The sequence below is a fragment of the Pecten maximus genome, chromosome 3 (genome assembly GCF_902652985.1).
Source record: "Pecten maximus chromosome 3, xPecMax1.1, whole genome shotgun sequence".
Taxonomy (NCBI): Eukaryota; Metazoa; Mollusca; class Bivalvia; order Pectinida; family Pectinidae; genus Pecten; species Pecten maximus.
In genome coordinates, this window is record NC_047017.1 from 18800754 (window position 1) to 18817067 (window position 16314).

At 39.4% G+C, this 16314-nt stretch overlaps 1 protein-coding gene across 1 annotated transcript in view; it reads right to left on the bottom strand.

Annotated features, from left to right (window-relative positions):
- Positions 1–16314, bottom strand: part of LOC117322634 (lysosomal-trafficking regulator-like) — a 49185-nt gene that overhangs the window by 15430 nt on the left and 17441 nt on the right. Inside the window, 21 exon segments of the mRNA XM_033877573.1 lie at positions 395–500; positions 660–805; positions 968–1156; positions 1543–1619; positions 2087–2260; positions 2653–2856; positions 4638–4780; positions 5423–5833; positions 6386–6535; positions 10628–10713; positions 11292–11381; positions 11562–11659; positions 12270–12402; positions 12528–12706; positions 12886–13028; positions 13417–13572; positions 13575–13784; positions 14329–14457; positions 14698–14811; positions 14991–15189; positions 15643–15924. Coding sequence (XP_033733464.1) covers positions 395–500; positions 660–805; positions 968–1156; positions 1543–1619; positions 2087–2260; positions 2653–2856; positions 4638–4780; positions 5423–5833; positions 6386–6535; positions 10628–10713; positions 11292–11381; positions 11562–11659; positions 12270–12402; positions 12528–12706; positions 12886–13028; positions 13417–13572; positions 13575–13784; positions 14329–14457; positions 14698–14811; positions 14991–15189; positions 15643–15924 — 3419 coding nt within the window.

The window sequence follows — 16314 nt, forward strand, 5'->3', positions numbered from 1 at the left end:
CAGGACAGTATGTGATGTCAATTAAATGAGAAACACAAGTCTCTATACTAAGGACCATGCCTGTCAATGTTCTAAGGGCCATGCCTGTCGATGTTCTAAGGGCCATGCCTGTCGATGTACTAAGGGCCATGCCTGTCGATGTACTAAGGGCCATGCCTGTCGATGTACTAAGGGCCATGCCTGTCGATGTACTAAGGGCCACGCCTGTCGATGTACTAAGGGCCACGCCTGTAGATGTACTAAGGGCCATGCCTGTTGATGTACTAAGGGCCACGCCTGTCGATGTACTAAGGGCCATGCCTGTCGATGTACTAAGGGCCATGCCTGTCGATGTACTAAGGAAAAGTACTGTGATATTTCTATACTATGAAGTATAGAATACTTCTGTACTTACTGAATCTTCTCATTACGATAAAGCTGGTATATGAGGGCAGCTGAGTCAGAGATGTGATGGTCATCCTCAAACAGGTAGATCAGGGGCGGGTCCACTGTTTCAGATTCTGCAATTAAAAGAAAATTACAGGTGATAACCGAACTCCAAAACTCAGACTGTTTAACCTTTACCTGAATTGGAATAAAAACTATAAGATGAAAATAAACACTGTTCAACAGGTGTTTCATTCCTGTGGTTTGCATACAGGTGTATATTGTATAAATACCTAGTTTCCAGGCAGTGTCTTCACTGAGAAACTTGGGTTTAATATTGAGGTGGCAGCGTTTTAACCTCTTTCTGATACGGCTTGGTCCCTCAGTGGGGTCGAGTTGCCATGACTGTGGGTAGGAGTCGGCACAATACCAAACGGCCCTGTGGAGAGAAAAATTTCCATGGTAATTGGGCAACGCTTATCTACAGGGAGGACAGCACAGACCTTGTCAGTCCGCATATGTCACATACACTGTAAATCTATTAAAATAGTCTTTTTTAAAAGAAAAAAAAAGAAATTAAAAAAAAGTTTCCAAATTATACCTCTCATGAGTGAGGTTCTGTACAATGTTCTGCCAGGACTTTTTGACCTGTATGTGTTCCGTCATGCTTCGCTTGATATGCTCCACAAACTTGTTTCGCTCTGTCGTCTGCAGTCTCGTCACTGTTCGAGTAATATCCATAGCAAGGGTAGATAACTGTGAGTAGAGCTTGTCATTCCGTTTTAGAACCCTTTAAAATTTAATCAATCAGCAATGGTGAAGTAACACATTCAAATATATCATTATGTCTAAGGTATTTGACATATACATAATCTGCCAATTTGTTATTGAACAAAAGAAGAATGCTGGTAGGTCTTGATCAACAAGCACTCCAATTGGTACATTTGACATATATATAGGCCCGTACTTTATAGCGCATGGCTGTTTTTGTTGTTGTTTTTTTTAATTGATAATTGTGCCCATGAAAACATCATATAGTAATATATATTTGAAAATAAACTTTGTCACTGGAAATAAGTGTTAATATGTAAAATGTGTACAACTGAATAATGTTTGGCAGTACGGCCAGTACCAATACAATGTAGTTTTTGCATTTGACATGAATCATCAACCTACCTTTCCATCGTCTGACAGTGTTTTTTTGTGATTTGTTTTCTTCCTTTTTCAAACTTTATGCTTATCATCTTTTTCTCCTGATAAAAAAATAGTGGTAAGGTAATTGTTAAAAGCAAACTCTATTTCAAAAAATTACTAATGACTTACAGGAAGGGTTGTAGTAGGGCATGTCTCCAAAACATATCATTTTATACTGTACAACAGGGTATTTATCGCCTATATACTAAGATGGCGTGTCTGTACTCGCATTTTCAATGTCAACCTTCATCTACAGATGTAACATACAAGATAAAACTAAAACTGCAACTTTTTAATATCAGTACATACAACAAGAGGTGCATGGGCCTTAACATTCACCTAAGTTCTAAAAATACATACTGATAGTTGATGTATTTGTTTATGAATCAAGAATTTAAAAAAAAATTTCGCAGGTAAACTAAAATTGCGGCTAGCATACACTAAATTCACAAGCTTGAAAAAATTCATATACCCATATTTAGTTTTGAAAATGAATTATTTTTCTTGTACAATCAGCAATGACTACCTCTTTGAAGTACTCTTCTGTGTTCTTTTGTTTTCTCGGCATCGGGGACACGACAGCTATGCCTGTGCTCTTCATGATGTTGAGCACTTTGAAAGCGTCTTCCCTCTGTTGTGTGTTAAGACAGTCGTCCCAGATGGTCAGTAAATCAAACATGTAGTAAGCTATCTCTGTTCCCTGCACATACAAGCAATATGATTTAAGTTTTAGAATTAAATAAATCATAGTATTTCCTGTATTCAGTCAACTTCAGTTTCAGATCTTCAGATCTTTCCTTATGGTTCCCTACCTGTATATATCAACTACTGAAGGTATTTTCCATTGTGAATAGGGAAATATACAATTTCAATTCAAAATCTTTAACATTTCTTTTGCAACAGGCAATTTCATGTGTCAGATATTTGAAAATTAATATTTCTGGGTAAAGCAAATTATATGCCCAAAAAATAATGATAAATTTTTCATCAGGACTTATCGTTATCATGGGGAAGAATTGATAATGTAACAAGTGCCAGATCCATGCACATTATACTATGGGGGCAAAATGACATAAGAAGTTTGGACTATACCTGATCATTGGCAGTGTTGAGGATGACCTTGAGGATCTCACTGCCCCTGACCTCACCATGAAAAAAGGACAGGACGTAGGCCCTATTGTCAACTTCCTGTCGCGGGGACAGCAGAAAAGTCATGAGTCGTCCTATCTGTACCCGGGTCACATCCCTGGCCGCCCACATCAAACTGTTACGTGGTTTCCTAGGTATCATTCTGTCCTGTAACCATGGTAACCAAGTAAAACATGTATATGGAAAAAAATAACAGGCAAAGAAGACTCTGCAATTCTTCTAGTCAATAGTAACATACAAGGAATAGTGAAAAATAATATTCAATATGAGAAGCTGAAATTTTATTCGGTTCTAAAACAAAAAAAGCTTTCAAAATTTATTCACTCATTATGGGGGGAAAAAATATTGAAAAGTAGTAACTTCTGTTCAAAATATAGAATAAATCAATCTTTCCTCAAAAGACAAAAAATAAACAAGAGATCCCAGAGGGATAAACAAGAGATCCCAGAGGTTCCATGTCAGATTGATTTTTTCTCTACTTTTCCCTTCCTCTAAGTCTTACTAATCTGTGTAAATTCAGAAACAGCCCTCTAGTACTTTTCAAACAAGGGGAACCTATATATAAAATTTAAGATTTAGCGATAATGGCTGTCTGTTGTTTTCGGATTGGTCCCAAAATGCAACACCAGGGACCAAGGGGAACCTACATATGAAATTTGAGAAAGGTCCCTTCAGTACCTTCTGTAAAATAGCGATAACAAACTTCAATTGTCAAAATACAAGATGGCTGCCTGTCGGGCAGGTTGTTTTCTGACTGGTCTCAAAATCCAATATGCATAACTAGGCACAGAGGGCAACCTTCAAATGAAATTTCAGAAAGATTCCTTCAGCAATTTCTGATAAATAGCGATAACAAACTTCAATTGTCAAAATCCAAGATGGCTGCCTGTCGGCCATGTTGATTTCCTATTGGTCCCAAGATGCAATATGCAGAACTACAGACCAAGGGGAACTTACAAAAATGTTTGAGAAAGATCCCTTCAGTACTTCCTGAAAAATAGCGATAACAAACTTCAATTGTCAAAATCCAAGATGGCTGCCTGTCGGCCATGTTGTTTTCCGATTGGTCTCAAAAATGCAATATGCATAACTAGGCACCAAGGGGAACCTACATATGAAATTTGAGAAAGATCCCTTCAGCACTTTCTTAGAAATAGTGATAACAAGTTTCAATTGTCAAAATCCAAGATGGCTGCCTGTCGGCCATGTTGTTTTCCGATTGGTCTCAAAATGCAATATGCATAACTAGGCACCAAGGGAACCTACACATGAAATTTGAGAAAGATCCCTTCAGTACTTTCTCAGAAATAGCGATAACAAACTTCAATTATCAAAATCCAAGATGGCTGCCTGTCGGCCATGTTGTTTTCCTATTGGTCCCAAGATGCAATATGCAGAACTACAGACCAAGGGGAGCCTACATGTGAAATTTGAGAAAGATCCCTTCAGTACTTTCTCAGAAATAGCGATAACAAACTTCAATTAGCAAAATCCAAGATGGCTGCCTGTCGGCCATGTTGTTTTCCTATTGGTCTCAAAATGCAATATGCATAACTAGGCACCAAGGGAAGCCTACATATGAAATTTTAGAAAGATCCCTTCAGTACTTTCTCAGAAATAGCGATAACAAACTTCAATTGTCAAAATCCAAGATGGCTGCCTGTCGGCCCTGTTGTTTTCCGATTGGTCTCAAAATTCAATATGCATAACTAAGCACCAAGGGGAACCCACATATGAAATTTGAGAAAGATTCCTTCAGGACTTTCTGAGGATTAGCGATAACAAGAATTGTTTACGGACGGACGGACCACGGACCACGGAAGCAGGGCGATTTGAATAGCCCACCATCTGATGATGGTTGGCTAAAAACAAGAACTGCTAAATAATTTAAAGAAATATGAGTTATATAAGTATTGAAGAAGTCTTACCTGACTAAGTGTCATTTCATATGCTCGGTAGAGGAATTCAAATAGCTTGCGTATATGTAATGTCTCCATGCTGTCCACTTCTGACCTCTCAAACAGCAGGTTGAGGGTACGAGTGTACCCCTCTCTCTTCACAGTCTCTTTGTCTGTTATAACATACATACAACCATTCAAAGAAGAGTTTTTGTTGTTTATTTGCGGGGTTTATCGCCCCATGAATAACCTGGGTCATTCTGAGGCGGGGTCTCCTTGTAGTAGTCAGTAACTACCTCACTGAACAACACATGCATGGGTGGGCCATTGCGTGCCATCCAGAGCAATAAGGATAAAGTGTCTTGCCCAAGATCACAACTATGATAGCAGAGACCGGCCCGCATCTCAGCTGCCAGAGAAATACAAAGCAACATAGTAGGGAGCAACAAACCATGCACCTCGAATCTTCACCTGAACTTACGTGACCAGCGCTCAAACGGTACGTGACCAGTGCTCTAATGGACTGAGCTATCACAGCAAAGCAGTAGAGAATTCTCAGGGCAAAATTAACTCAAAGGAGCTATATGATGGTATTTTTTTCAAGGGGGAAATACATACAGCCTTCAATAATAAATCTAAACCCAGCAATCTATTCATACTGCAATCATAATTTGATATTTGCCTAACAATATATTTCTGCTATTTTCAGATTTAAGGTGAATATCTGCCAGTACACTTTCTGTTAAAAAAAATTCAATTTAAAGTCACTGCTACAAACATATTTTTTCTAATATTTGAGAGATGTATATATTTACCTGTGAAGACAAACAGATTGACAGCCATGACCATAAAGTGTTTGAACCGGTCAATGAGGTCCGAGTGTGTAATTGGAATAACACTAAGTCGTTTTTTACGTCCAAATGTTTCCAGGACTGACGTGATGATACCAGGTTTTCCCTGCTTTGACTGGTTTTGGTCCACGGAGATGGTCCGACTGACTCCTGGTAATACTCTCATACTTCCATAGGACAAGTGACTTTCCGTGTCGCTGGAAGGCGTTTCCTCATACGGAAGATCTAACGAAAGATGGAACTTTGAGGTGGTCTGTTTGGAAGGATTGTTTGTGCCAAATGCTGGGAGGTAAGGTTGGAAGGGGTACCCCAAAGGGGTGTGTCCTTGGGAAGGAAACTGTGGTGAAGAGAAAGTGTGCCTGGGTCGACTAGCTCCTACAATCAAACAAGCCAGCATCAACATTAAAGCAGGCCACAAGCATCATTTCTTGTTAAAGCAGGCGGTAAAGAAACTGTTCTAGATGACAGAACATCGTGTTGTGGAGGAAAATTTATATAATTTGATTTAACTGCAGGAATTGAGTTACTGCAGGAATTGAGGTATCATCTTACAGTGAATCACAACTCAATATTTCACAAAATTTTAATATACATACAATAATGTCCTCTTAATTTCCTTGTAAATATTCAGTATAAAAGTGATACGTTGTGTAAAATACTGATAACAGGCTTATTTACCATATTGAAATCCAAGTAAAACTACTACATGTCATATTGGTTAATAAGATTATCTTGGAAAACACATGTGATCAAAAGGATGTGATTACAGCATGGCATTTAACAGTTCACATTGGTGGATTGGACTTACCATCCAGTCGACTTACAATGTACATGGCCTGTTTGGTGGGTTGGAATTGCCATCAAGATTGCTAATGATGCCCACCGAGATGATTCTGGTCTCGAGCTCACATGGTACCCATTACTTACCATAAATACTGGAGGCCTGTGATGACGTTTGGCGTGACATCCACAGAGGTCTGTTTTCCTGACTGGCACACTCCATGTAGTGTAGGATACTTGACATCACATGTAACTGGATGACTCGCACACTTTGGGCTTGTTTGCATGCCTTATTTCCTGTAAAACAAAACAAAAATATGTAAACATAACAAGGGCCCAATGGGCCCAAATCGCTCACCTGCAATGCAGTGATCTTTTCATATATGGATCCTGCAGTTATTTGAAAGCATGCTACAGGACCAATATAATAATGTCTCTCTGCACTTTGGCTTTTCACTAAAAGTCATTTAAAGATTTAAGCATACTTGATCGACGTGACCTTGAATGCGAGTCAGGGTCATTCATTTGAACAAACTTGGTAGCCCTTTACCCCAGCATGCTACAGACCCAATATTAACTCCATGGGACTCTTGGTTATTGAGAAGAAGTCGTTTCAAGATTTTAGCCTTTTTGACTCCTGTGACCTTGAATGAAGGTCAAGGTCATTCATTTCAACAAACTTGGTAGCCCTTTACCCAAGCATGCTACAGACCTAATATCAACTCCCTGGGACTCTTGGTTATTGAGAAGAAGTCGTTTAAAGATTTTAGCCTTTTTGACTCCTGTGACCTTGAATGAAGATCAAGGTCATTCATTTGAACAAACTTGCGAGCCCTTCACCCCAGCATGCTACAGGCCAAATATTAGGTCTCTGGGACTCTTGGTTATTGAGAAGAAGTTGTTAAAATTTTTAGCCTTTTTGACTGCTGTGACCTTGAATGAAGGTCAAGGTCATTCAATTGAACAAACTTGGTAACCCTTTACCGCAGCATGCTACAGACCCAATATCAACTCCCTGGGACTCTTGGTTATTGAGAAGAAGTCGTTTTAAAATGTTAGCCTTTTTGACTCCAGTGACCTTGAATGAAGGTCAAGGTCATTCATTTGAACAAACTTGGTAGCCCTTTACCCCAGCATGCTACAGGCCAAATATTAGGTCTCTGGGACTGTTGGTTATTGAGAAGAAGTCGTTTAAAGATTTTAGCCTTTTTGACTCCTGTGACCTTGAATGAAGGTCAAGGTCATTCATTTGAACAAATTAGGTAGCCCTTTACTGCAGCATGCTACAAACCTAATATCAACTCCCTGGGCCTCTTGGTTATTGAGAAGAAGTCGTTTAAAGATTTTAGCCTGTTTGGTCCCTGTGACATTGAATGAAGGTCAAGGTCATTCATTTGAACAAACTAGGTAGCCCTTCACCCCAGCATGCTACAGACCCAATATCAACTCCCTGGGACTGTTGGTTATTGAGAAGAAGTCGTTTAAAGATTTTAGCCTTTTTGACTCCTGTGACCTTGAATAAAGATCAAGGTCATTCATTTCAACAAACTTGGTAGCCCTTTACCCCAGCATGCTACAGGCCAAATATTAGGTCTCTGGGACTCTTGGTTATTGAGAAGAAGTTGTTTAAAGATTTTAGCCTTTTTGACTCCTGTGACCTTGAATGAAGGTCAAGGTCATTCATTTCACCAAACTTGGTAGCCCTTCACCCCAGCATGCTACAGACCCAATATCAACTCCCTGGGCCTCTTGGTTATTGAGAAGAAGTCGTTTAAAGATTTTAGCCTTTTTGACTCCTGTGACCTTGAATGAAGGTCAAGGTCATTCATTTCAACAAACTTGCGAGCCCTTTACCCCAGCATGTTACAGACCCAATATCAACTCCCTGGGCCTCTTGGTTATTGAGAAGAAGTCCTTTAAAGATTTTAGCCTTTTTGACTCCTGTGACCTTGAATGAAGATCAAGGTCATTCATTTCAACAAACTTGGGAGCCCTTCACACCAGCATGCTACAGGCCAAATATTAGGTCTCTGGGCCTCTTGGTTATTGAGAAGAAGTTGTTTAAAGATTTTAGTCTTTTTGACTCCTGTGACCTTGAATGAAGGTCAAGGTCATTCATTTCAACAAACTTGGTAGCCCTTTACCCCAGCATGCTACAGACCCAATATCAACTCCCTGGGCCTCTTGGTTATTGAGAAGAAGTCGTTTAAAGATTTTAGCCTTTTTGACTCCTGTGACCTTGAATGAAGGTCAAGTTCATTCATTTGAACAAACTTGGGAGCCCTTCACCCTAGCATGCTGCAGGCCAAATATTAGGTCTCTGGATCTGTTGGTTATTGAGAAGAAGTCGTTTAAAGATTTTAGCCTTTTTGACTCCTGTGACCCTGAATGAAGGTCAAGGTCATTCATTTGAACAAACTTGGTAGCCCTTTACCCCAGCATGCTACAGACCCAATATCAACTACCTGGGCCTCTTGGTTATTGAGAAGAAGTTGTTTAAAGATTTTAGACTTTTTGACTCCTGTGACCTTGAATGAAGGTCAAGTTCATTCATTTGAACAAACTTGGGAGCCCTTCACCCTAGCATGCTGCAGGCCAAATATTAGGTCTCTGGATCTGTTGGTTATTGAGAAGAAGTCGTTTAAAGATTTTAGCCTTTTTGACTCCTGTGACCTTGAATGAAGGTCAAGGTCATTCATTTGAACAAACTTGGTAGCCCTTCACCCCAGCATGCTACAGACCCAATATCAACTCCCTGGGCCTCTTGGTTATTGAGAAGAAGTCGTTTAAAGATTTTAGCCTTTTTGACTCCTGTGACCTTGAATGAAGGTCAAGGTCATTCATTTCAACAAACTTGCGAGCCCTTTACCCCAGCATGTTACAGACCCAATATCAACTCCCTGGGCCTCTTGGTTATTGAGAAGAAGTCCTTTAAAGATTTTAGCCTTTTTGACTCCTGTGACCTTGAATGAAGATCAAGGTCATTCATTTCAACAAACTTGGGAGCCCTTCACACCAGCATGCTACAGGCCAAATATTAGGTCTCTGGGCCTCTTGGTTATTGAGAAGAAGTTGTTTAAAGATTTTAGTCTTTTTGACTCCTGTGACCTTGAATGAAGGTCAAGGTCATTCATTTCAACAAACTTGGTAGCCCTTTACCCCAGCATGCTACAGACCCAATATCAACTCCCTGGGCCTCTTGGTTATTGAGAAGAAGTCGTTTAAAGATTTTAGCCTTTTTGACTCCTGTGACCTTGAATGAAGGTCAAGTTCATTCATTTGAACAAACTTGGGAGCCCTTCACCCTAGCATGCTGCAGGCCAAATATTAGGTCTCTGGATCTGTTGGTTATTGAGAAGAAGTCGTTTAAAGATTTTAGCCTTTTTGACTCCTGTGACCCTGAATGAAGGTCAAGATCATTCATTTGAACAAACTTGGTAGCCCTTTACCCCAGCATGCTACAGACCCAATATCAACTACCTGGGCCTCTTGGTTATTGAGAAGAAGTTGTTTAAAGATTTTAGACTTTTTGACTCCTGTGACCTTGAATGAAGGTCAAGTTCATTCATTTGAACAAACTTGGGAGCCCTTCACCCTAGCATGCTGCAGGCCAAATATTAGGTCTCTGGATCTGTTGGTTATTGAGAAGAAGTCGTTTAAAGATTTTAGCCTTTTTGACTCCTGTGACCTTGAATGAAGGTCAAGGTCATTCATTTGAACAAACTTGGTAGCCCTTCACCCCAGCATGCTACAGACCCAATATCAAGTCCCTGGGTCTTTTGGCTATTTAGAAGAAGTCGTTTAATTTTTTTTTAGCATATTTGACCCCTGTGACCTTGAATGAAAGTCAAGGTCATTCATTTGAACAAACTTGGTAGCCCTTCACCCCAGCATGCTACAGACCTAATATCAACTCCCTGGGACTCTTGGTTATTGAGAAGAAGTCGTTTAAAGATTTTAGCCTTTTTGACCCCTGTGACCTTGAATGAAGGTCAACGTTATTCATTTGAACAAACTTGGTAGCCCTTCACCCCAGCATGCTACAGGCCCAATATTAGGTCTCTGGGCCTTTTGGTTATTGAGGAGAAGTTGCTTGAATGGAAAAGTTGACGCCGGACGGACGGCCGGACGGACGGACGGCCAGACGGACGACGGACGGACGACGGACGCCGCGCCACGGCATAAGCTCACTTGCCCTTCGGGCAGGTGAGCTAAAAATGATTATTGAATTCTAGGTTTGTTTTTTAAGTTTTACCACAAAGAAAATTAACCCTAGAGCACTCTACAAATAATGACCTGAAAACAGACTATATCTTCGTATCTGAAGATGATGTGCATGTGATAATTTATAGTTTTGTAACAGTTGTGCCTTATCTATAAGCCGTTTACCTGTTCTATGTAATTCTTTCTCCTCCAGGTATCTCAGCAGCTCCATGACCTCCTCTACCCTCTGTAGATGTAATGATCCACTGGCACTGGTCAAAGATCAAAGGTCAAAGTTCACATTATTGATACTTACAAAAAACAGCATACCCGGTAGTCAGAAATGACTTTGGTACACCAACCCTAAGATAAGAGGTTTGTTGTCGTAGTAGACGTGATGGTAGTTGTGTAGGGGGGAAAATTGAGTTACCTAGTTATCACTAGTAATAAATAATGACCTTGACCTTAGAACCTTGAAAAATAAACACATTCAAGATACTAAGTATTCTGATAGGTACTCGAATTTTGTATGTATTTTGATAAAGTTTATAAAGGAAATGAAGGTACTAGTCAAAGAGTGATGATAATGATTTGGGAACCAGACATGGTAACACTACGTATATACTCCCCACCTCTAATAAAATGGCAATGGCCAAAAGGTGTTGGGAATTTCCTTCTCAAAATGAAGGTGCTAGTCAAAGAGTGATAATAATGATTTGGGAACCAGATGAGACACAGTAACACTAGGTATATGCTTCCCACCTCCAATAAAATGGCAATGGCCAAAAGATGTTGGAAATCTCCATCTCAAAATGAAGGGGATTGGGTGTTTTGCCACATACACACTTACCTGAACTCTCGGACCACTATGGTGGATAGCAGGACTTTTATAGTGTCCATACACCTCTGGTGTTCTCCCAGTCTCTCCTGGTCACCATCCCTACAGATACAATTCACATGGACCATACACAGGAGGCTGATTATCTTACTACGTGTTAACATTGTGTTAAATATACAGTCAAGACATATTTTATAACACGAAGCGTATGCAGCACTATTTAAAGGCAGTGAATTCAACACAGATTAAGATACAGAGAGCCAGTTTAGTGAACAGGCCTACCTGTAGGATCTGTTTATTCGAGCCAGTATGTTGGTGAGGGTTTCTACTAGACCAACCTCTAACATCATGGATCCAAATACGGAGTCTTTGGTGAATAGCTGAAAATAACAAAATAACTGTAGTGTAACTTCAAACTAAACACTGGCAGTAAATTGAAATATTGTAGTTAAACTATCACCTTTCTATAAAATGTGATGTGTCCAGTAGCTCATGTCCAAGAGGTAATCTGTGTAAGTTGGCTGACAACTCACATGTGTACTAACTTTGCTATGACACATCTGTGTAATGTAGCCATCAATTCATCTGTGTAATATGACCTTAAATTCATCAGTGAAGGGGGCCATCAACACACCTTTGTAATACGACTTGAAATTCATCAGTGAAGGGGGCCATCAACACACCTGTGTAATACGACTTGAAATTCATCAGTGAAGGGGGCCATCAACACACCTGTGTAATACGACTTGAAATTCATCAGTGAAGGGGAGTAAGATGATGTGTGATCTACCTGTGTAATGTGAACAAAGACTTGCCTCTGTTCAGTGATGTGTGACCTACCTGTATAGTGTAAACAAAGACTTGCCTCTGTTCAGTGATGTGTGACCTACCTGTATAGTGTCAACAAAGACTTGCCTCTGTTCAGTGATGTGTGACCTACCTGTATAGTGTAAACAAAGACTTGTCTCTGTTCAGTGATGTGTGACTCACCTGTAGAGTGAGAAGAAGACTGCTACTACAAAGGTCTGAGTCATACACGGTCATGTCCAGTAGAGATATATAGAGACCAATGGCAGCCTGCTGTAGAGCCGACAGATCTTCCAAACAGTCCTCAAGGTCAAGCCTGTCAAACCAACAGACACAAAAATCAAACGCAATTTTTTAAAGAAATCTTTTCAGTACCCGTACATAAATTGAGTTTAAAAGCATGACTACAATTATGTTACATTTGTCCGTGGAGGAGCTTACCTGTTGCTGAAGGTGAAAGGTCGTCCTATGATAAGCGAGATGACTTCCTCTATCTGTTCTTGGTGGGTGGGGTACTGATACATCTGGGCACTGATCAGAAGGAACCCCATCTTTTGGAGAAAAGTGTCCACCAGGTCAGAGTTGGTCAGCGTAGCTCTCTTCAGGTAAACCATCAGTAACTGTTGTGTAAGATCGTAAAGGTGAGAGGTCATAGTGACAGGTATATAGACAGTTCACTTAATTTAACATGATAGCATGTTAAAACATTGTGAAGAATTTTTTATAATTTCAGATTTGAAATTTGAGTTAAACATTTACATGTATATTGAGTGTACAGCTGTATTGCTGAGAAATGTACCTTAAGTACAGCTGTCCTTATTTGAGGAGAACTGTTGTGTGCCAGGACAATGAGGATATCAGGTTTGAGGACTTTGTTGAAAACCTTCTGTGTAGTACTATCAGGCATGGTCACCAGGACACTTGACAAGGTCTGGAGTAGCCCTGTAAAACATACAGCAAAGTGTGCAGTGACTCACTTGATAAACCACAAACTCCTTTTAAAAAAGTGTGACCTTTGACCTTTAACATTGACTGATGACCACCAAACTCTAATTTAAATAATCAGGTGCAGAACTTGACAATGCGGTGATATGATGTGAACATGAACTAAATCTGTTCAGGAGTCCATGAAATATCCTAAAGACAAAATTTGAAAAGATGGACAAAGTCATTACTACATTCTGCCCCTCCCCCACCCCCCCACCCCCACTCCCATCCCTCTTTATTTTTACTTCGTGTTAAGTAGTAACATAAAAGCTTGTGAAAAAAAATCTGATAATAGATCTAGAAACAGATAATCATACACACAGATACATAAATTCAGCCTTACCTACACACAAGGCAGTAAGACCTCTTTCTCTCTCAGACTCATCTGTGTCAGTCTCCGGAACATCAAACTGAACATCCGACCTTGGAGCATACAACCCTTCCTCCTCATTCTCAGACTGTCGGGGAACGTGGAGATCTGTAACGAACTCTCCTGTAAAATCTCAGGAAAATTGTTAGTGACTTTGTCAAGTGCAATATCAGATGCTTCTGTAGGGGAGGAGCTGAGTGAACTACTGTCCCCGGTAGTTATATTGACGACTGGCCGACGGTTAATTGTCTCGTGGTTCTCAAGGTCTGATACAGTTTCCGAAGTGTCCACTTGGGCACTGCTGGGGTCACTCGCTCCTGGTACCACCTCCCATGTCCAAGCTGTAACACAAATATCTTCTGTAAAACATTTCATATATGCCCTGAAGTACTTTTGTATTTTATTGACGACATCTCGACCACAAAAAAGAAGAAAACTGTACTTGGATGTTGAGAAGCCTTTATTTTCCAACTACTATGTTCATCTCATTGTAAGGATCTCTGTTGAACACTATAATACTATAAGGTTACATAAAACTAAAATAAAGTGACAGAAAAGTTTGTTTTTCTTTCATTTTTAGTTATTATTTGCATGCTCCGTAAGTTTGGTTTTTTTACCAGTGAAATATCAAAAATTATTCATTCATTCTATGAAAGTGATATTTTTTCACCATTTCTGATTTAACCAATCATAACACTGCATACAAATTTCAATGGCAACAGGGAAATTTAAAAGCTAACCCAGAATTTTTGTTATAAAAATGTAATAAACAGAATATCTAAAAGTACAAAGTATCTTCAGTAATACAAAATATATTTCACTCATGCGGCTAATATTTTGATATTCAGTGATACCAGTGGTGGGATTTCGTAGCTCTATCCATACCTGCTGTTTTGATGTCATTGTCCGGTGGGACTGGGTTTGTTTCGAGGATTTCTGGGTACTTGTTCTCTTGTGTCTGGGAGTCCTCGGGGCTGGTCGCAGAATTACTGGTCTCGTCAGATAAATCAGGGCCTACAATAACATACAGTAAGTCTGTAATCTATCACACTTCACACAGCAATGTAATGGTAGAATTTGTCTCCATTACAACATACATAAAATTTAATCCCGATAAACCTAACCTTGTAATGTATTTGTTTCTACTCTGATAGCTACCAATTAATGATTGTCATGGTTTTTTGTCATGAATTTTTTAAATTCATCAATTTTAGTGTACTAGAAGTGTTTGTTAAGTGTTATTCTACAATATACCTGCGTTTGAGCCAGACTTTGATTCGGAAACACTAGATTGAGTATCCGGCTGACTTGGACGCCTGATCTGGGTCAAATAATCTTTCTTTTTCATCGCATTTGTCTCCGGCAAATCTGAAACAAAACGTGGGTGGAATATGTATATTTGATCCCTGCATTTAGAGTTCAATAAGATCTCTTTAATTACACATACATAATTATACCTAAATTGTAAAATAGTTTGACAAAAATGAATCTGAGTTTTAAGATATTTTAAAATTTTACAGCTCCATGTTATTTGTTGAATGACCTACCCCACCACAGTGTGAAGTAGAAGTCTTCCTTGGCATGATTGATGTACGTGCTGGCAGCTGGGTGGACATTTAACAGGAAATCACACATGGACACGATCAGATGGACATCGGGAGGCGATCCCATCATGCTTTGGCATATACTGACCACAGACTGACCGATGTCTGTTGAAAATGAAGGACACGCATCCTGGATCCTCTCCTGTAAGTCCAGACCATATTTTATCCACAAAAGCCTTAGAACTAACTAAGCTACGGTCAAACATCCCTTTAAAGTCACTTCTACATAACAATAGCCTGTTTAGATTATAAAGACCACCAATTTCCCTTTCTCCATGTCACATAATTTTATTCTGTATGAACCTCTATATAAAGGTCAACTGCATACAAATGACCCTGCCTGTTTACGGGGTGATAAACACAGCAAAATGAACAAAATACAAAAGCTAATTTTGCTGAGGTCAAAATATTATAAACTTAATTCTAAAAGCTATTTCATGATTTTATTTTCAAGACATAATTGATTAGATGACATTTTCAAGACATAACTGATCAGATAACTCCAACAATAATGATAAATAAAGATTAGAGACTACATCCCGTAACCTATTGTTTCAGTATGGTGGCAAGTTCTGGCGAGTGTTTAAACACCTACCCTGTACATGAGGAAAATCTTGTTGAGAATGTTGATTGACTGAAACTGTTTAACATTAAAGTCCTGTAAAGGGTGATCTTCCCTGATCAGCGAGGCAAGAGCACGGAACATGAGGAGAAATACCCCGGGGTCAGACCTTTCCCAGATCCGCCAGTTAAGGAGCAGTTCCTCTATCACAGACATGTTGGTCACCACTGCCTCCGATTTACGGCGTAACACTAAGGGAACTTCACCCATGTCTGTACGGAACAGGGACTCACTGACGCTGGCATCCATCAACACCTGTTTTAAAAATGTAACTTTGTAATAACACAGTAGATATATGAATTAACAAGGTAGAAATATTAATTCAGTATTTCATTACTATCCAATAACATCAACAAAGTGATTGTAAGAAAAAAGGAGAAATTTTGCTGAGTCATGAATTTTGAACGAACAGTCATCCTGAATTTTCTTGAATCAGGTAAAATTTTCCATTACCAAACTATGCAGTAAGCACAGAGATTATTTCAATACAATATTTATCATCAAATAAGCCACCTCTCCTATTGTGAAAGTTGAGTATTTTTAAAAGTTTGAGGACGGCTTATTTATGAACCACTGTTAGCTTTCTATTTGACAATTGATTGTTCTGGGAAAATGTAACTATGGACATATTTGCAGATTAATATG